This window comes from Oxyura jamaicensis, chromosome 4 (genome assembly GCF_011077185.1).
Source record: "Oxyura jamaicensis isolate SHBP4307 breed ruddy duck chromosome 4, BPBGC_Ojam_1.0, whole genome shotgun sequence".
Classification (NCBI taxonomy): domain Eukaryota; kingdom Metazoa; phylum Chordata; class Aves; order Anseriformes; family Anatidae; genus Oxyura; species Oxyura jamaicensis.
In genome coordinates, this window is record NC_048896.1 from 43,162,420 (window position 1) to 43,184,414 (window position 21,995).

The 21,995-nt window shown below is 40.7% G+C and overlaps 1 protein-coding gene across 50 annotated transcripts in view; it reads right to left on the reverse strand.

Moving 5' to 3' along the window:
• The window catches only part of ANK2 (ankyrin 2), a 351,779-nt gene that overhangs the window by 78,709 nt on the left and 251,075 nt on the right, over positions 1-21,995 (reverse strand). For 46 of the 50 annotated variants that reach the window (XM_035325572.1, XM_035325573.1, XM_035325569.1 and 43 more), the window contains 12 exons: positions 20,799-20,996; positions 18,009-18,107; positions 17,738-17,836; positions 15,125-15,223; positions 13,826-14,023; positions 11,735-11,833; positions 11,130-11,228; positions 9,551-9,748; positions 7,991-8,089; positions 7,786-7,884; positions 5,568-5,666; positions 2,922-3,020 (listed from right to left, as the gene is read on the reverse strand). In XM_035325572.1, coding sequence (XP_035181463.1) covers positions 2,922-3,020; positions 5,568-5,666; positions 7,786-7,884; positions 7,991-8,089; positions 9,551-9,748; positions 11,130-11,228; positions 11,735-11,833; positions 13,826-14,023; positions 15,125-15,223; positions 17,738-17,836; positions 18,009-18,107; positions 20,799-20,996 — 1,485 coding nt within the window. The remainder of the gene's footprint in view (positions 1-2,921; positions 3,021-5,567; positions 5,667-7,785; positions 7,885-7,990; positions 8,090-9,550; positions 9,749-11,129; positions 11,229-11,734; positions 11,834-13,825; positions 14,024-15,124; positions 15,224-17,737; positions 17,837-18,008; positions 18,108-20,798; positions 20,997-21,995) is intronic. The other 4 variants (XM_035325557.1, XM_035325592.1, XM_035325565.1 and 1 more) reach the window with 2 other exon arrangements.

Sequence of the window (21,995 nt, forward strand, 5' to 3'; positions counted from 1 at the left end):
TAAGAAAACTTTTACATAATTTAATAATTTAAACAAAGTTTGGAAAAATGAATCGATGTGTGTGTATACGGGTGTGTGCGTGTGTGACTGTATGTCAGAAGAAAAACTCTGTAATACCATCTCTGGAACACTGGACTCAGTAAGAATCATTAATGCTACATCAATTCCCAACAGAAGCTGGGAATTATTTTGTTGTTGTTGTTGTTTTAAACAAAATCTTTTTATGTATTCGATTTTTTTTAATTGATAGGCACATTAAAAATGACAAACACAAAATCTGAAATCCTTATCCAGTTCCATGAATGGCCCACTCACTATTGTTTAGTGCCACTGAGAACTCTATTCTGGACTTCACTTTAAGCTTCTGTATTGAAAACTTTCTTTGTAGGGCCAGAATTTCACGTGCTCCCACAGAATAATTCAGATGGATTTATATAAACCTGCATGCACGTTCAGCAATTGCATACTCAACAGCAGTAAAGCATAAAAAAATCACAAGGCTCCTCGTGCATTAATTTGTCTAAAAGAAGACTATGCCTATTTGTATAAATAACCCCAAACTCTATTGCACAGTGAACTTTTGAAAGCCTAGCTTATTCTGTTTTACTTCCATTTCATCTCTAAACTGAGTAAAAATATGTGCACCTTACTCTATTGCTTTATATTTATATATATGTGGCTCCACTAACTATACTTGTATAAGTAAGAGGAAAATTTGTTCAAAGTTAGACCAAAGGCTTTGGCACTGGAGAGTTTTTCCTCATCTCAAATGGCAGTGACTTGAATATTAATAAAGCATCAACCTCTCTAACATCCTCCATGCATCACTCTGCTACAACCTCAGAGAATGAAGTAGCTATGGTGACAGTACCTTTTTTCACTGCTAAATGCTGGTTTGGCAGTACCAACCTCATCATTTGGAGAACTTTATTGCAGGGAGTGCCTGTGAGTGCCTGCTATTTATCCCTCCTTTTTAGCACTTGTTCAAAATTGTGTTTAATCAACAGTAACCACCATCATCAACAACAACAGAGGTTTGCATTCTGTGTATCCCTAAGGTAAAAGATTCAGACAAATTCCTATCTGAAAAATCTGCTGAGTTCACTGAGGGTTCCCACCTGGCTTTTAAAAACAGTGGTTTGTACACAGACACAGTGTAAGATTTCAGATTTATCTCATATGCAAGTATTAGAGTGCAGCTATGCAAGTAAGTTTTGGTGTTTGATTCAGTCCTAAACCTCAAGCATCTGGTATCTGGTTGAAAAGTCACTGCTCTCAAAGTTTAAAGAAACATTTATCCAAAGTAAATAACTCACAGGTGTCTTTTCACAGTGGGATCCTTATTATTACAAAACATATTATACGTATATATGACAAGGTACAAGGTTCTACAGCGCTGTGCAATGTACGATAGAAAGGAAGTTACAACTTATGTCAGGCCTGAATAGAAAAAGGGTGACAGGACACAGAAAAGAACAGACTAAGAACAGCAAAGGTGTCATTTGAGAATAATAAATATATACACTTTAGAAAACTGAGCTAGTGTTTCTTGAAAAAATGTATCTAGCTGTTATATTTTTTTTAATCTCTAGATATGTATGTGCTTATGCTTGTATGTGTGTGATGTGCTAGATGGTCAAATCAGAATGTGTAAGAAGTATCAACAAAAACCTACAGTCCTTATGAAGAGGCTTCTGGAATTATGCTGGAATACCTTGTCCAAACCTGACTCAGTCTGATTTTTGCAGGTCTTTAATAAATTATGGCTCACTCTATTTGTAACCCTATGCCATGCTACTTTCATTCCATCTTCCTCACTTAATTACAAGGAGACTTGCTGTCAGCATGCAGCAAAATCAAATTTTCCCATTTCTTTAAACAAGAGCGCTTTCCTTTGCCTTCCCCTAGCCCCCTCCCTAATTGAATAGTGGCATCTATTAAGCAATCTGTGAGCTCCTAAGTGACATCTCGATCTGATAGGTTTTCTAGACTTCTAATCTTACTTGCATTTAAAAAAAAAAAAAAAAAAAAAAAAAAAAAAAGCATGATCCTACAACAAGGTTCCAAGATAAAATGCAGTAATGGAAATTTATAGTAAATTGATTTCTTAAATGATGCACTATTTTTGATGTTGTCCCTCCCTAACTTCTAAAAAAAGTTGTAGATGGGAGGTAAAATTACAAGGAGAGAAAGCCTTCCCCTCTCAGTTTGTCAAAATACATGTTTCTTCCTGGCAACAGTACCACCTTGCGATGGACAGCATCTACTATCCACAAACCCTGAAAAATACAGATTACCAAGATCGAGAGGACTGAACATGTAAGGAAAAATTCTTCTGTATTTTGGAAAAGCAGGATCCATTTCCAACTGAAAGTGCCTTGAGTGAAAAAAAATGATTGATGCGATTCAGAGCCATCTAGTGAGCATCATTAAGCTTGGCACCAGTCCACAGCTGGTAGAGTCCAAAAGCTAAGAAGCCTGCCGTGGTGCGCTGCAATGGCTGAGCCCCAGCAGGTGTTAAAAGAAATGTGGAAATGTAAGAAGAGACTGAAGGGGAGAGGTAAAAAGACAAATAGAGAAGCAGGGCAGGATCTATACAACAACTCACAAACTTCTGGAAAGTTTGGATTTGTAGCTCAGACCCATCTCCAGACAAAAAGTTTTTCTCTGCCTCTCAGTAGTTGTTTTTCCCTCTGTATGCACATAAGATTTGTTAACTGGCTCAGTAAAACCTGATGTATTGCACACACTTCTACATGCTTAAAAGATATATTGAAAGCACTTTTGCCAAAATCTAACAGAAAAGGGGGGCTTAAACCAGAAAATAAAAATAAAAGAGGTACATGGGGAATCTGAGGGAAGAAAAGAAAGACAACGTTCTGAATAAAGAAGAGAAACATTTTAATGCATCTGCAACTCACAGTTGTGGTGGTAGTAATCTCCTCCGTTACAACCTTCAGCGTGTCGACCACCGAGATATATCCCAGACGCCTAGCAATAGCTAAGGCAGTGTTACCATTCTGGAGAGAAAAAGAGAGAAGAGGAGAGAGAGAGAGAAATGAGAGGGAGGATTGTGATGTGAACCAATGAGATCACTCTCAACACTGCATGAGCCAGCATTTCCATCCAAAACAAGGCGCAGCCTAGGAAAATCACTGTTTTTTTACATCTGACTCTGTCTTTGTAACTTCTTTAAGACTATAGCTCTGATTGCCATGGTAACACAACACACTTACATCTGCCTGCTATTCTAAATAATAAAAAAGTGCTGTATGCTTTAACCCTTCGGTGGTCAAATTCCACTACACAGAATGTCTCGTCTGCAGAAGTTCGTGCTTCGTTTTGCATAAACTGATTTATATTAAAGATATTCTTTAAAAAGTATTTTTAAATCTTACAGTTTCCATTCCAGTTGAGACTGTAAGATCTTTATCTGCTGCAACTCCTCTTTAACGAATACAAGATTACAGCTATATTCTCCACATACACTTTAATTCCTCCTTACAACAAAAATCTATGTACAAGAAGTACACAAAAGCTGCTGATGGCAACAAACACAAAAACAAGCCTATATAAGGCTTGGCTGTTGGGAATTATTTTCCACGTAAACACATTTACTTGCAGTTTAAATGCCCATGATACACGGATATGCCATTCAGGAAATGCATATTACAATGATAATTTAGTAATTGTTTAGGCATATTTATCTCCAGTTTATCACCTGGAACATTAGAATAGATTGGGAGATAAGTACTATTAATTCAATTTTATGAACATAGATTGTAACCTTGCATTTTAAATGAACAGTAATTAAGATTGCCATCTGTCTCGCTGCGTTTGAAATTCCACTCAAGCTGCCTCAAAATAGGGTCCATGGCAATTTATTTCGAGGAGCTCTTCCATTGTAGCGTAAGGCCAGCCACAACAGGAGGCAAAATTAATGAACCTTTTCATGGAAAAAAGAAAAAAAAAAAGAAAAAGAAAACGAAGTATCAGAACTTGCTAAATCATCCCTAACTCTTGAGGGCATAACCCCCCTGCAGATCTGACTGACGTGACTGGCAGCCTGCTCTGTGACCTGGTTCTTTCTCTGCGATGTGGCAGCCCGTGGGCCCTGCGCCACTCAACTTGGGGAGGGGGCAGAGCGACACATTCCATGATGCTCCATGAAGAGCTGCACACTGAGCTTTTACATTACTTTGCACTGAACTGAAGAACAGCATGCTGGCCTACTATGGGAATCGTGGAAAGGCGCTGTATGGCTCTTCACACTGTAATGCTTTCTCTTGTGATACCACTGCACTATGCGCAGGGTGTCGGCCTGAGGGTTTCTCTTCCTTCAGTATCAGCTTTAGTTACCCTTCACTTCAGTTCTGCATTAGCCTAGCTCAGCAGCCCTGAAGCAACGCAGGGTTTGCGGATTAGCGGCACAAAATGAATAGATAAGCATCTTTACAGCACAAATAGTGTGACTGTTACTGCCACTTGCACATTAACTGCCCATATCCCACTCCCATAACCCCATGTCAGCTGTCTCATGTTGAAGTTCTCTTACGTCAACCTAAAGGCTGCAATATGTGGACAAGAACCGAGCCACTATCTGAAAAAGCACGCAAACTGTGCAGTGCAGACACATTCCTGAGACTCTGCTTGGATTCGGATTTGGGTAAGAGTTGGCATGGCAGACCCACCTTGAGGACTGAATTCAAGTAAAGAAACCTTTGCTGAACGTGTCCAGCAGAACCTTCAGGCCCAGAAGCTGACTAAAGGTTTCTTGTTGATGATACACATATACTGGTATTTTGGATGCATGGCTTGGATACTGGTGTCTTGGATCATGGCACATAAACTGCTATCTTAGCTAACTCCACAGAAGATTATCCCATATGATTGTTCCAGGACCAAACAGGCTCCCAGTGCCAGTTTAAGCATGCACAATACACATACATGGTAGCCGGAGCAACTCTGGGAAAGACCACAGGTTTGGGACTTTCTGGCTGCATTTTAAAGATTGCCCAAGTAGAGGTGACTAACAACAACATCAACGTGAAATAGAACAGTTGCATTCTCAGCTGACCATGGAAAAGGAGCTGTACAAGAGGTTACTCCAGGTCTTTGAAGAGGTATTAACATCCATGAACTTAGTAAGAACCTAAAACAGAGAACCAGTGGATAGAGGGACAGAAATCTGGATGCAAATATTCCAAGAATCCCACGTTCAGATTTCCCTGTATTTTTTATGGAAAAATCTTTCTCAAAACACCAATTTACAGACAGAATTGATAGAGAGGGCAACCAAACAAGCACTGCACAACTAGGTGTGGCTTGTCTGACACTGCAGCTCAGAAATCCGTTTCTTCATGTCATCTACAGCTTAGTGCACACTGAGTTATATCTAAACTACCTTAGGAGCATAAGGAAAAGGAGAGGAAGTCACATTTACACATCTGACAACCAGCTGTATGAGGAATACTCTCACCAAAACAAAGACTTGTTATTAAGCCTTAAGAAAGGAAAGGAAAGAACTATCTAGGGAAACATATTCCACAGACACTTCACAGACTTACAGTGGTGATGGCGTTGGGCTTGGCCCCGTGTTGGAGAAGAACATTGATGATGTGAGTGTGGCCTTGCTGAGCAGCTTGGTGGAGAGGGGTGTACCCATTCTGTTGTCAACAGTGGTCACCATAAAAGCAAACAAAGAACAACAATAACAACCAGCAGCAATTAGATTAGACAGTTTGGTTTGCTTAATTCTGCTCGTTTTGAGACGTTTCAAAAAGAAACTTAGGCCATCAATTGACCCAAAGATGATAAATCTACAGTAATAATAACAGTCTTTCTCCAAATTATTGAAAATTTAAAGAAAATACTTTTATTCATCTATCATCTTACATCACACAATAAAAGCCAATTTCTGGATAGGAGCAGTGAGGAACAGCAAATTAAAGTGGTATGCTAAAGACATAGAATCACAGCTGAAGCAGAGAACTTTTCTCTTTCTCTCACCTCTTTGCTTTCTATAGAAGCCTTAAGATTTGCCTTTAAAATATTTGATACAATTTAAGAATATGTAATTTTTTAACAGCAGTGATTTCATGCCATTTGCTTTTAAAAAGCCTAACAACATATACCTGTTGAAAATGTCAATCATTTTAGCTTTACTTTCACTTCAAAAAGGTCTGGCCTAGCCATAATTACACTGAAAAACATGTACACAATGTCTGTATTAACAAACAGACCTATCTGTATATGTTTATCTGCTCCAGTGATTAAATTCTGTTGTTACACAATACGGAAACACAGCCAAAGTGTACTTTGGCGACCTGAGATGGTATTATTTAAGTCTAGTCAGGCAATTCATTTACAAAATTATTTGCAATTGGTTTGAAAGCAAGCAGAAAATAAACTGGGAGAAAATACCAAGTTGATGTCACTGTACACTTCAGTAAAGCCTGAGGGCAAGCCCTGAACACACTCTGAGAATCATCTCTTTCACAACTCAACGGATGCAAGTAACGCTATGTACAACTAATTAAACAGTGATAGTTTAGAACTGTTACAGTTCTTACATGTACAGTAATGCATGCATGGACTACTAAGAAAGCAAAGGAGGATTTTACTGTAGGTTGTAGTGCAAAGTATAGTTACTATCTTAACTTAAATATCAGTGCAGTCTTTAAAAACAGAGTTCAGTAATACAGTTTTTCACTGGAGATGGCATAAAACATCCTGCAGGCACGAGAGCTTACTTATTCTTCAACATGCCTACCCTGAATCCAGCCAGGATTGATTTGCTCTTTAAACCAAGTGCACAGTACCAGCTGACAGACGGCCCATATTGTTATTGGTCCCTTGACATGAGATTTTCGAGAAGCACTGCCCCTTACTGTCATATAAACTCACTGACTTTTAATGAAATTATTCTAAGTGAAATACCTGGGGGAACTAGCATCAGAACTTGTTCCAGTGCCCCCGTACACATTGAGTAGAACCTACTACTAAAGATACAAGTATGTATGCCCCTTGAGTTAGCTTCTAAATACCTCAGCTTGAATATTTTGCAGTCACCAGGAAGTCTGTTTTTTTTTTATATACTTTGGAGATATGCACATCTGGCTACACAAGGCATCACATTTGTTTGTTAGGCACACCAGTCTATATTTAAAGAAATGGCTGAAGTTAGTGGATTACATTCAGTCTGGCAATTTGGTCCGCTTCAGTAGAACTGTTCAATAACAGGGGATCCAGCTCCCTCTCAAAACAAAACAAAATGTCACCAGTAAGCTGCGCTCTCCCACTGCTGCTGCTTCCTTTCCCAAAGTCATGCCACCCATGCTTTGATTGGCAGTAATTCTTCCCACTCTTCTCTCAACAGACTGGAGAGAACCTGCCATCACCCTCAAAGTCTTTGAATTGTTATTTATCAGTTTGGCAACACACAGGTATTACACGGGTGTAAACCATGTGTGAATGTGATCAGAAACAAGCTTGCATTTGTTAGTTGCATATGAAAATAAAACAAAAAAAAAAACACCAGCACCAAAAAAATCATCCCCTTACACAAACCCAAAGAGTTACTTGACTATTCTTTTGTGAACACTACGCAAGGAGATGTAGCAGACAGAATGCATTCCAATACAGCCACAAATCAACAGATATGGACACCTACCATCCAATAACTGTAGTTTCATAGTGAGAAAGGCACCTAGTGGTGTCTATCAGCAGTGTTTGGTTGACAAGTTCGTAATAAAGAGCAAAAGAAAGCAATGAAAAATTCTTTACCTTTGTTTTAGCATTGACATTTGCTCCCTGCTTGAGAAGAAAATTCACCATTTTGATGTTTCCGTAGTGACATGCCACGATTAAAGGTGTGTAACCGAGCTACAACAAGAGAACAAGGAAATAAAACTGCAAGCTCAGTGGAACATTCCTTTACAACGATAGCATCCCTTGGTACACTGGAGACAGGAGGCACTCCATGATTTACCTTTGTCTGAGCATCTTGGTTTGCACCATGTTTTGTGAGTATTTCGGCAACATTCACTTTATCCTCTTGAGCTGCAAGGTGTAAGGATGTCAGTCCAGTCTGGAGATAGAATATATAAAATAATTAAATAATTAGAGATAAAAATAAAATCTTTACCTGAGAAATCGAGCCTTTCTCACTTTTGCATCTTTAAAAAAAAATAAGATACCAGACCCTAGCTATAGCTTAGAAATATGGGTGTTTTTTTTCAAACAAAGTAGAGTTGATGTTTCTTCTGTTCCGGCTGACAAACAGCTCCACAGCAATTACATCACCAGAACCACAGCGTAAATGTTTCAGGCATCAGGGATCACATTCCTATTTTATGCGATAATGTCACTGGAGAAGCTGTTTTTAATGGAGAAGCCCATTAATAAATTAGGGCAGGAAGCACACTCACTGGGCTTCCCACTCCTCAGACGGGAAAGGGAACCTTGACAACTGCAGGCACAAGTCAGAATGAAGAAAGGAACTCCCAAAATAGATCCCATTCTAAGACATCAAGGATGCAGCCTTGACTAAAAGCTCTCTGTGATCACGCAAACAGTGTTCGGCCATGAACAAGGAAGAGAACAAAGTTTGAAAGAGAAATGAAAACTGCCTTGTTTTAATTGGTTATATAGCATATCACACTAATTCCAGATAATGCAAGACTTGAGCCTTCCATATTGAATTGTACAAACAAAAGCTGCAGGCTTCTGACCTTAGGTGTGTAAGATTTATATAAATGTGCGTGGATAAATCTGGTGACCTGTGAAGACCTACAGTAACAGGTTTTTGAGGAGCCAGCTCATTTTCTACATAGGGCTCATCATGTACAACCACAGAAAATCCAAAAGACTGGAATGGTCCTCCAGAGCATTTTTTCTACTCACTACTCCACTGATACTGTTGTTTTGTTATGTGCCAGAGACTGCCAATTTTTTCCACTCAGAAGGAAAGCTGAAGGGTAAAATATATGAGGAAAAGAGCCTTTGCTGGCATGAGCACTAAATTCTTTTGGACTGTAGCTCTCAGGTTTCTGTTATACGTTATTAAATCAGCCCATGGGCCCACAACCTCCTGAATTTTACATTCCTCATCTTTTGCATCTAATGTAAAACTCTAGCAGCGTATGTGAAACAGCTCAGTGATGGCAAGGTTGCAACACCACAAAAATGCTGCAGTCCTGCCTTCTTGAATGCCTCAGAAAATGTTTTCTCCTGTAAGCCCTCCACCAGAGCCAGGTGTTGCACCATTTTCCTCCGATCGTGGCAAACAGCTGCAGCTCCTCCCGTGGGCTACCCGGTACAGCTATTAATTAATTACATGATATAAGTTAACTGGTCAATCTATCTGCCATGCCTTGGTTTCCCCTCCACGCTTCTACTGTTCACCCAACCGTCATCATTTCTGCAGGCTCACAAATACACATATAAGGAAGCGAAGTGGACAATTTCTTACATTACATCATTCTCATGCTGCGCTTTGTATCTTAATGGATACTCCCACCACAGTACTTCATCTCCAGTTGTGAGTTACCTTTGTTGCCACATGGATATTGGATCCTTTCTCCAAAAGCAAGGTCACCATGTCAGTGTGACCTTCTTGGGAGGCCAAATGAAGTGGGGTCACTCCCTGTTTGGTCAAAATGTTGGTTTCAGCCCCGTAGTTCAGTAGAGTGGTAGCTATCTGCATCTGATTTTTCTTGGCAGCAATGTGCAGAGGGGTGTATCCATTCTAACAGATGTCAGGAAACAAAACGAGAATAAAGTTAACAGCCACATAAGCCTAGGAAGTCAGACACCTTTGAACTATGTTATTTTCTGTTACCCCATATCACTAGAGAAGGAAGTCTGTTATTATTTTCAGTGCCAGCCATGTCCCACATGGCCCTGCTGTTCTGCTGCTGTGGCTGTCTGTTATTTTCTCCGTACAAACTCGAACAAAGCAGGCACTCGCTAGGCAGACAGGACCTGATACCTTCAAATCAGCCTGAGTTTGACACCTGTATTTTTAGTAATCTATATTGTAAATATCCGCTTCTGACTGATGGGTGACATTCCCTGGGATGAATGATGGGTGCACACTCTTCATTACATTATGTGTGGTTTGGGATTGTGTGGGTAGAGGTGTCTTTGCATATGGAATTTTGACACGTGTCAGTCATGACACGGGTTGCAAACAGGAATAGGGATGAATGTTTCTCTGATCAAATTAACCATTCAAGCAAAGCAGAAAGGTGCTGATGCTATTTTTTGACAACAAGGCAACTTCCCACCTTTAATTGCTTTACAGAGCACCAAGTGGGAATATTCTGGCTCACAGCAAACAGTCTCTGTTGGAGGTGTTCTCTTGGTTGGTCTGTGTCTTCTTAAAAGGGAGCTTTCCCAAGCTATCCTACTGCAGCTGAAGCTTTCCCAGCGTAAACAGTTCTCCTATCATCATTTCAAGGACCGGCTCTTTTTTTTAGCAGCATGTAAAAAGCAGTCTCGTACAGGGTAGAACATGCTGAAACCGGTACCAATTCTCTTGTTATTCCCCCCTTTTGTTAGCCTGTGCCTAGCATAGTGATGTAACACTATTCCTAATCCCAGAATGAATTCTGCTTATGTGTGGTCAGAATATACACATGGTTTCTAATATTACACAATCCTAAAGTGAGTTCCAACTATGACTAAAGCTCGCAAATATAAAAAATGGGCAGAGAGAGGCCATGTATATGCATACACGTATCTATTTCTTTTTTTCGGGGAAGGCCTGGAAGAAGAACTATTTGGGCAGGGTGTCAGTCATCTAGTTGGAAGCAGGGCCAGCCTCCCAGGTTGCTTAGGGACTAGCCTAGTCACATTTTGACCACCTCCAAGGATCCCTGGGGCAACCTGCTCCAGCACTGAGCCCTCCACTGCTTGGAGGCTTTTCTTTTTTTTTTTTTTTAAGTTACACAGAACTGCAATTTCCCTCATGCCTGATGACACCCGGTGCCGCCTCCAGCTTTCCACAGAGGATGGGGAAAAGTGGCAGGAAGGAGGGAAGGGAGGACGGAGGCTGGGCCGAGGACAGCAGGCCCACGGCCGTTCGGGTGGCCATTGGTGTGGCTGTTTGGGCGGCTGGAGCTCACCTTGGCGGTCGCGTGGGGCGAGGCGCCCTTCTCCAGCAGCAGCAGAGCCACCTTCTGGTTGTCGTAATGGGCCGCCACGTGGAGGGGTGTGAGGCCGTTCTGTAAGGGCGGTTAGCGAGCGTTAGCGGGGCGTGGGGCAGCGGGGGGGTTAACGTTAGCGACGGTGACCAGAAACCACAAGCGGTGGGCTAGGCTGTTTGATACGGGGGGTAGAAGCAGCTGAGGGTGAACACGGGCAGCCCTCAGAGAACCTGTTCCCACAGCACAGGGAAAACTGGCCTCGCCCCCGTGTTGTTTTTCTTTAATTAGGATTTTTACAGTTTAGACAGCCTAGTGGCACAGAACAGACTGGAGGCCCAGAAACACGTTTGTCCTCACAGCCGTGCACAGCGTACCCTCCTGTGAGGAACCTAAACCCAATGGGCAGCAGCACTGCCTCCAAAGCTAATGCCCATAATCATCAGCCTCGGGGGAATGTGATCTTAATAAAGCTAACACAACCATCTGAAAGCAGCTGCAGGCTTCCTCCACATGCATATTTCACACAGACCCTAAGTAAGAATCCAAACCACTGCTGATTATTGTTTTCTCTCTCTGGTGAGTACCTTGCCAGCTGAATCGGGAGAGGCGCGACGCTGCAGAAGGAGTTTTGCCACTTCCAGGCTTCCATATTTGGCCGCCACATGTAAGGGTGTGAATCCCTTCTGAAAAATTTCAGGAGACAAAATAAAGTGTCTGTGGTTAAAAATCATGTTGACATCTCCCTTTCAAGAACCAGGTCATTGAAGTCGTTCTTCAACCTATATTCTAGCTGCTAGAATCAATCACCATAACTAGAAATAGCATCACCTCTTAAGAGAAGTTTAGAAGCATGAAATACAAAAAATACTTTCCCCTTTCATTATTCTGTCCAAAGTACGTGGCGACAGTGTGTCAGACATTTTATCTGATACAGATTCTACTAGCAACATACACTGTGCAGGCAATGAAGGCACTTGTACAAATTTCTATTCCAAACCAGCTGCATCTTCCAGTTTCATGATGACAGCTTTAGAAATATTTCTTGTGTCAATTGTTGCCAGTAACAATGAAACACCAACTAAATTCAGCGAAACAAGCTCCAAACTTTGTATTTCTTCTTTAGAGAGTTTGTAGAAAAATGATTTCCATTTGTTTTTTTTTTTGTTTGTTTGTTCTGTTTTGTTTTTTAATCTATACAGTCACCAACCTCTGCTGCAGCATCTGAACTTCAGCTAAAAAAAGTCATGCCTGACTCAATGCTAGTGCTTTTGGAAACATGTGGCAAGACAAAAATCTTGCCTTTTGGAAAAAGTCCTCATCTATTTGTTCTAAAATGCTTGTCAGTAAAGCACAAACATAAGGTCTGTGTCAAGCTAACGTGCTGTTTGCCTACTCATTTAATTTTAAATATCATGTTGATAAGGAAAACTCATGAATGCCAGACAGTAGGTGGCAGACTGCACCACTGCCCTGACTGTAATTCCAGGGAACTACAGTGACCTATTTGCCTGACAAATAAGTGATGTATAATGATTATTATCACCATCAGCTTGTTCCATTAATCCCACCACAACAAAAGTTTACGTCAGGGAATCAAAAACATTTCCAGCTCATGAACCACGGGTTTGTAGAGGGCTTATCTAGAGGGCTACCTCTTTCCCTCGTAATTATAAAATGTTTCTGCAGTACTAAGGCAACTGTCATAAAGCCATATGGAAAACTGGGAAAGTATTTAATGTATTTTTAGCTGTTTTAATGTGATTTAACAGCCGGATAAAAGGAGAACAGCAAGCATTCCCAGTAATCCATGGATCATCATTTCAGATTGCTAGTTTAGTTTTGTAAGCCCTGGAACACGCCCCGTGATTCAAAAATATGTTTTAAACTATAACTGTAATACCAGGGGTACTCCTTTAGACCTAAAACAATGGTGAGAATCACTTATTCACATGTGATAAATTTGGCACGTAATTCTATTCACAGTATCTATTTTCTTACGTGTTCATCAATGTTAAGAATGTTGGTAACCATTTTTGTCTAGGAAAACAGGAATTTTCCACAGATTATTTCTTTTGTCAGTCTAGAAAAATGGCCTATTGTGTCATAAAAATACTATTTTATAGAAATACTGAAGATAGATTCAGAATTAGATGAGACTGGACAGATGCGGAATTGTATAAACATGCATTTAGGAACATTCCTTTCAGCTAGTACAGACCAGAATTATTTTACTATTTAAATAAACAAGTTTTTGAAAAGCAAGCAGGCCTGTTCATTAGGGGAAAAAAAAAAAAAAAAATTGCTTTCTCCTCCCAAATCTACATTTTACGCTCTGAATTTTTTTGGAAAAAATCCCAACTTGTAACACAATGGGATAGAGATAAACGAGGACTTCAGCTACATTTAAATCTGTTGTGGCAATGTATTTTTCATGACCTGCATTTAGCTCCTGTGGGAACCAAACTCACAACTTCAGATGACAGCAAAATCTGTCAAAATGTGATTAATTTCTGATGGTACTTCAGTCTACTGGAATACTGTGGATTAAATAAGAACAAAAAAGGCCCAAACTAGCTCAATCTCTCAGAGTGAAAGTACGTTCTTCATGAAACAGGCCTGCACAGGAATGCACTGCCTGTGCTACTGGAATACAGACACAAAGCATTTTGTCTTACTTTGGTGGACATGGAGTGTGAGGCCCCTGCCTCCAGGAGAACTGATGCGACATCAACTTGTCCCTCTCTGGCAGAGATGTGCAGTGGGGTGTATCCATTAGTCGTGGCAGCATCAGGGTGGGCCATGTGCTGTAGCAGAAGCTGGACAATCTCCGTTTTACCCAAGCGAGAGGCAATGTGCAGTGGAGTCTGTTCTTCCTACAACTCAAATTGAGTAGATAATTAGCGCAGGTAGAACTATCCTGAACACAATATTGTGTTTGATCCCAATGGATGTCTCTATGCACTGGTCTTGCAAAAATCTTAAGAACTGGTAATACAAAGAAGGCAGGAAAGGAGGGCTTGCTGGTTAATTCTGGGGATGAGCTTCAGCAATATCTTAGCAGAACAGAAAGAGAGGAACTATGAAGAAAAACATTTATTTCCTTTTCTCAATAATATGACACACAGCTTCCACCACTCGTGTTCCTTTGTGTTCTTATTTGTTGCACACCAACTGCCTTGCTCTTCAAATGGTCCCCTTGGTTTCAGAATCTGGCAGTAACTGCTACCAGAACCTCCGATGCTTGGATTTATGACACTGCTGTGCATCTTCTTGGTTCGATGCAACAGCTATTGTTGGTCTCAGCCAGGTATATTGTACAGGGCTTGGCTAGAACTGGAGTTAATTTTCTTCACAGCAGCACATAAAGTGCCGTGTGTTAGATTTGTGACCAAACCAGTGTTAATAGTACACTGGTGTTTTAGGTATTGCTGAAAAGTGCTTACGCAGTGTCAAGGCCTTCTCTGCTGGGAGGCGACACAGCCAGGAGAGCTGACCTGAATTGACCAGAGTAATCCAAACCATGTAACGTCATGCTCAGCAATAAAACTGGGTGGTAAGCTTTTCCGAAGGAGCTGTTGCTTGGAGACTGGCTGGGCAGCAGTCTGCTTGTGGGAGGTGGTGAGTGATTGCCTTTGCATCACTTGTAGGGGGAGGGCTTGTTTTGTTCCAGGTTTTTGTTTTTTTCTTTCTCCTTCACTTATTAACCTGTCAACCCAAAAGTTTTTCTGACTTTTGACCTTCTGATTGTCCCCCCCCATTCCCTGGCAGGGGGAGAGAGCAAGTGACCGAGATACCAGACGGTGTCAATCCACCGCACACATTCTGTACGTTACTGGTTTTGGAACCATTTCAGGTGTGCTTAGCGTTGAAACAACAGCTCAAATAAAAATGAAATTGCTCTTCCTTTGCTCCCCTGCTTCTGCTATGTTTTTGAGTAAGAGACAGCAAAAAAAAGTTGTAAGCAGAACACCTACCCTGGCTCGGGCATCAACCAGGGCCCCGTTTCTGAGGAGACAACGAACTACTTCCACCTGCCCAGCACGTGCTGCCATGTGCAGCGCCGTTTCTCCACGCTGCAGAAAAGCAAAAAAGTGTCAGTTTCCCAAACCTCTGTGAAGAAACAGAGCTCCGATGGTGCAAACTCTGCCCACGCTTCAGCTTGTGTAGAGACCTGCATTTCTGCCCACTGAGAACCTGGCGTCAGAGCCAACGACAGGCAGTTAAGAACAGTGTGTGCATACATGTCGCCAGGTTGCGGTTTGCAAACTTGGTGATCCTGGACAAACATAACAACACTACAGAGGGTTAGGATGAAAGTCCCGGTTTATACAATATTCTGCCTTATAGACTCCCCTGGTCACATACATTCCTCAGCTTTCTACACATGGATGCATCAGCTTGTGCACCATACAGGAGATATGAGTGTATTGAGCCCGCCTCCCTTGAGGGACAGCGAGGCACACAAGCCTCAAGATGGAAGGGGATTTTTTTTCCAGATGGTCTCTTTCTGCATGCTGTGTGGAGCTGGCAGCTTTAAAAGTCCTTGCAGTGGCTGTGCACAACTGAGCCAGCGTACAAAATGTGTAAAATCTGTGCTCAGCAGCCCAGCTCTGTCTGCAGGCTACGGAATAGATGTCATTCCAAGCCTTCTGCAGCCCACAGAATTCGAAGGAGTGTATGAAACTTTGGAAGGCTAACTGGAGTGATGTGGAATTTCAGATCTGAATAACGAAGTATGGATGATACATTCAGAGCATTTACTTTTTGCATTGATTTGCACAGGAACACTGAAAGTGACTGCTCCTTGACGATAGAGTTTCAAGCTGAATTTTGCAGAGTTCAACATTCTTTGAGGTTACTGTCATAAAGTGGACCAAAACAGTCCCTGTGCAGCTCATCTGCGTCCGGTACATTAGGTACCGGGGCAGTTCTGCAATCAAAAGCTCTGTATTTACCTGTTATGTTGTGACAATACAGCAGGACTGAACGCTTCTATTTGTTAAGAGTTCCTTCTCCTTACTATAGAACTGGACTGTATGCTATGACTGTCAAGGTAAAATGTAATTGCCAAAGCAAACACTCTTGTCAAGATCTTTTGCACCAGAAATCATGTCTTCTTGTCCTTCTGTCTAGATGTAGCAAAAGAAGCAACCTGAGTTTAGCTTCTGTTATGAATTTCTAATTAAAGCAAACTCTCTTCACCTGGAGTTCATTTATTTAGTCACTTTAAAATTAACATTGTATCACCTGCTCTGATTACTAAGGTAGGCAACAAACAAAATCCCAAAGCCCCTGTTACAAACCTCAATACAGAATTTCATCTATATAAATTTTATTACCTGAAGAATGAACTGTTTAAAATGTGAACAGGTTTTACATTTCTCACCCTCTAAAGATCAGATTTCTATAAAGACCCTTTTGTACTTGAACTAGCAAAGCAATTTAGCTTTTGAAAACAGTTAGTAAACCAACAGGGAACTTCGGTTTACAAAGTAAAAGCCAAGACACCTGTATAGCACAAATTGTAAAGCATTAAACTTCGTGCACAAGTACCCAGTAATACCACCACAACAATTTAATTGCTTCCACAATAATTTCTTGTTGGATTCTGTACCATCAATAAAGTTTTTATGTAAGAATTGCTTCTATAAAAAGTAAGAGGTTTTATCAAGAAGAGTCTGTTCTAACAATTCAGACAAACATCTCAGCATGCTGAGCGCTGTCACTGGGTTCCATTTAAGATTTTACTAACTGATGGGAAAAACTGCCAAGTCCAGCATACCTGAATTAATTTGTTGTTGTTGTTGTTTTCTTGCTGGGAACACTTATTTATACCATTATTTGCTGGTAAAGAGCTGCTTTCAAAGTACGGACAGTCAGAAGTTAAATATTTGTTTATACTGACAAATAAAAACAGTAAGGTATCTATGAAATATAACTCAGGAAACTGTTGTGTTCTTTTTATTATTATTATTCTCGGTAACTAGGCTATTGGTACACAAACACCATTTCTATGGTAAGTCAGGTTCTGCATTTTGTTACCTCCCAAAGGTCACATTTTCTAGGTTTAGATATGTTCCTTCTAAAGGCACTATGCCCTGGAATTTCCTGTATAAAAGCAACACCTTGAGTTTAGCATTTTTGTTTAATTATTAGGTTTAAGCATCTCGTACCCTTTCACTAACACAAATGGCACAATTTCATGACAGCCAGCAAGACTGTGCAAGCAGAAACTAGAGCCATTTGGCTATAAATTTCATCATTCTGAACTGAAACAAAGTCTTCCCTGAGACTTGGCTTATACCCACAGCTTTGAAAGTATTTGGTGAGCTTTTTCTGTTTTTAAGGGAAACTTACTTATTCACGCATTGCTGAAGAGTACCTGAAACCACAGGTGGCTTACAATGCCTATACGATAGTTATTTTCCCCTCAGTGCTGTTTGGGAAAGGTGCTAGGATAATTTGTCCTAACATGCAATAGCATAATGAAGTACCATTCAAATGTGACCTTTGGTTGAACTGCATGGTAGGCCAGCCCCCTCTGAAGGAGGCATCACACAGACGATTCTAGTCAAAGCCATACTCACAATGTTAGTGACATCGGGAGAGGCTCCGTTCTGCAGCAGAAGGAGGACTATGTTCAAGTGGCCCATAAATGCAGCCACATGTATTGGTGTGAGGCCCGACTGCGAAACAAAGCAAGAGCAGTTTTACTCCTCTGCACGGGTGTAGGGGAGGGGCTTCTTCGTTTAATTAAAACATAAGTGAAAGTGAGGCATGACAGGAAAGAGAAAAAAAGGAAGCAGAAAAGGAGAGAGAGAAGGAATGTTTCTTCCAGGGTATGAAACATTTTTCTACCTCTGTTATAGCCTGGATTGAAGCCCCATATTTCACCAGGAGTTCCATGACTTTGATGCGATTTTTCTTGCAGGCAATGTGCAGTGGAGTAAAACCATTCTGTGCAAAAGACAGTCATGTTAGTTAAAAACATGCAACTACACTTTCCACACAGCTCCATGCTGGTGCGCTGGGAGCAGAAGGGTTAGAGTACCAGAAGCAATTTTTCTTTAAGCACAAGAGGTTATGAATTACAGGCATCTCCCAGTAGTCTGAGGCAGAACAAAGCAGTGCTGCTGCTTTCTTCTCAGGCAATGGAGAGAAACTGAACTTCCACCTCTGAAAACCAAATACAGACATGCCTGTTCTGACTTGCAGGTGTGTGCGCACACGTGTATGTATGTATGTGGTTCTGAAGGCTGCACATGTGTATGTGTACAAATGATTTGCAGCAGCTTCCAAGATTGCCTAACACAAGAAAAAAAAATCTAAGAAACAATAGTGGTAACTTTGAAACCAGTTAGAGTCTTTTGAGATGTACAAAGCACATTTTATACCTTTCTATGAACAGAACAGAGTATTTCTTCCAGATTCCACCTTATTTTTTGTCTTTATCTTGTAGGCTTGTGCAAGCCTTAAGCATCTATGTGTATTTATTTTGTATTTGCGCATCCATCTACAGTATACTGTATTCATGTTTGTGTATGTGTGTATTTTGCACGGACACCTTAAATTGTCACTACTTCAGCTGTGGTTTCACAAAGTCTCAATATATTTCTGGCCCTTCTTCCTTTACTCCTGCCCTGCTGAGTCATAAAGCATTGTAAGCAAGGTATCAGCCCTCATCTGGGTTAAAACTACATAGGACAGGGCAGGAAGAGGAATGAAAGGGGAGTGGAAAAGGGAACATCTTAGACCAGTATTGCAACCTAGCAATCTTATACTGTGAGACAGTAGGCGTAGTGTTGTGCTTACAGTCAGCAGATACTCATTTCTTTTGAAATGCTCATTCGGTAAGACTGGGGCTCTTTCAACAAAGCATGTCTTCGTACTGTGTGCTGTAACACATGCTTTGACATCAAGCTCTTTTTATGTACTATTACTGCTAACACAGGTTAAATGTGTGCCTAAAGCTAAGCGAACACATTATTCACTTTATGTCAACATTTTAGTTAAAAGCACAAGTAACATTTTCAGAGAACTGCTGCATTTTCTAATGAAAGGTATCAGTATTGCTAAACACTCAACTAGTAGTAAACAATTTATCAGTGAAATCTCAGCTCCTAGTAAGAGACACGGGACAGATTATTCTACCGTCAGCTTCTGTTAAGAGAAATGTTAACTGCTAGTTGATTTGAAGGTACTTTAAAGCATACACAGATTGAAAAAGCTGAGAACTCATATAGTGCTTGTATCCCTAAATTGTTTTGCAAATATTAATTATTACATTTTTAAATATAGATGAAAATGAACTATTTGTAAAATTTATTCCATCACAGTACTCTCTGCTGAATTATTACTATTAGCCTTCTCTAGTTTCTTAAGAAGTAATCAAAACCATTAGATATTCTACCTCCTGCACATCATATCTCAATATATTTCATAGGGAGTTTTACTGTTTCTGAAGTTTTCATATTTTCCACTTAATTTATTGCCTGAGTTGATTTGACTTTGCTATTTCTATTTAAGCAAGAAGAAATTTGATGAGAGGAGTGGGCATAGAAAACATAGTACTAACAGAAAACATGAGCATCTTTAATGTATTAAATACTGTAAACAAGCCAGAGGTGACAGGTCCCCGATGGGGGAGGAATCGCGAGAGTATGAGAGAGGGGGAAGGAGAGAAGGAAGGAGCAGCCTGAGGGTGTTCTCCTTTCCTTTCAGCATAGATGTTTCTCAGGGAGGAAGGAGGGGAGAGGGAGGTATATTCTGGTCGTGGAAGGAAAGAAAGAAGATGTGGGGGCTAGCATACAATGTGTATGTGTGGGCAGCTGAGGAAAGTACAGCTAAAGATAATCAGAAGACTAGCAAGAAAAACAAGTCAGAATGAAAACAGCATTGAAAAAGACCAACCAAGTGAAAATGATACTGGAAAAGACCAAACAAGAAAAACATGAGATGAGGAAGGAAGAAAAAGGGGTTATGAGATTTGCAAGTATAGAGAAGTCAAGAAAAATGACAGAGCAGAAGAAATATTGTCTGGTTTTGGATAGATTAGACTCTTGAAAGCTTTAAAAAGCTCCTGAAGTCAAACACAATGTTTTTCTCTTAGTTAGGAGATGATGGTTTGCACAGTGAGTGAAAGGAATCATACCTGTTTTCATGTAAGCATCAGAAGAACTGCTTTTTAAAAAGGAAGGAACATGGCACCTAATACAAGGGAATGTATTAATCTGATAAATACAGAAATTAGTTTCGTAATATATTTTCTCCACGCCAATTAGCTTACTGCTTCAGTTGAAAGTTTTTAAAAATTATTTCTGTATCACAACATAGTATGAAAAACTAAACTATCAATTCAACAAAATACCAGTGCGTAAGTTACCATCACCTAGAAATAGCTGTGCTTTTAGGAACTCTGCAGAGCATCCTGACCTGACACTACAGCCAGTGGTCATGGGACATGGTGCATGACTACGCCTAATGGTACAAAATAGAATACTGGTAATGAGTAAGTGTGACAACCCCTTTGTGACTGCAACTATTCAGGGTTGTTGGAGTTTCTTGACAGTTTTCACTTGGCTTTACTAGTAAGAGCTACTCCTCTGCCTTTGGTAGGTTTGTTATGTGACACAGGTGGGGCAGGTTTACCAGGGCACGAGCATTGGGATTTGCTCTCTTGTCCAGAAGGAGCTTGGTGACACGATAGTGGCCACAGTGTGCGGCCACGTGGAGGGCGGTCAGGTAGTCCAAGGTGACATCGTCCACGGGAGCTTTGTGCTGGAGGAGATGTTTGACACATTCGACGTGGTCCCCCTGGGCCGCCATGTGAAGTGGGGAGAGCCCATTCTGTGGTAAAAGAAAACAGAATGGTAACTTCTAGCACCTCTCTCTTAAATAACAGCATATTCTCAAAGAATGCCATCGAGACTTTGCAGAGTAATCCCATCACCGAAACAGGGCTGCATCTGAGCTACAGATGGAATTAAAAATAAAAACTATAATCACCCTTTTCCTTCCAGGAAACACACTGAAATTTAGAGAAACGTTATATAATTGATTAAAATCATTGGTTAATCAAAGGAAAAGAATCTAAGGATCTAGCCTTGTGATTTAATAGTTAATAAAACATATTCAACATATGTTGAGATCTGTGGGAAGTAGACAATTCAAAGGAAAGAGAACTGTTGCTATTAATATGTGTAACAAGTTGTTCCCCCCCCAAAAAAAAAAGTTTTAATATTTGCAAATTTGTATGCCTCCACTTTGGAACCACCTGTTTCAGTGGCAAGTTAGAAAATGAAGTTGTTTTTAAACCCAGTTTGATTTTACATGTGATGAGATATTTTAAAAGCACTGTGTTTAGAGATAGGCTATAATACAGAGACTTGAACTGGTAACTGAATTGGTGTGGTCAAAGCGACTGTTTGTTACCTGGAAGGAGGGCATTATTCACAGTACAGTTCTCCTCTGCTCAGTCCTCAACACAGGGGAATGTCCAGATGCTGCCACAGCAACCCAGATGTTTTGCCCTGGCTGGCATCATCTGCCTTTGGATGGGAGCATCTGGGGGTCCTGCCTGAAGCATGCACAATATGTGGTAGGGTCTGTTCTACCAAGGTTTTCTACCTCCTAGTGAAGGGTGCTGGCAGATAGGGCTCACCTAAGCACCTTCTCCCACAAAAGGGAGCAGAGAAGGTCTAAGGATTTTTTTTGCCTACAATTACCATCTCACTGTGGATCCCTCCTGTATAAAGAGATGACCTGGACTACTTAGTGCTATCAAGGGATACAAAGCTTGAGTACACCCGTACTTGATTTATCTGATATGCATGCAACTCAGTGATA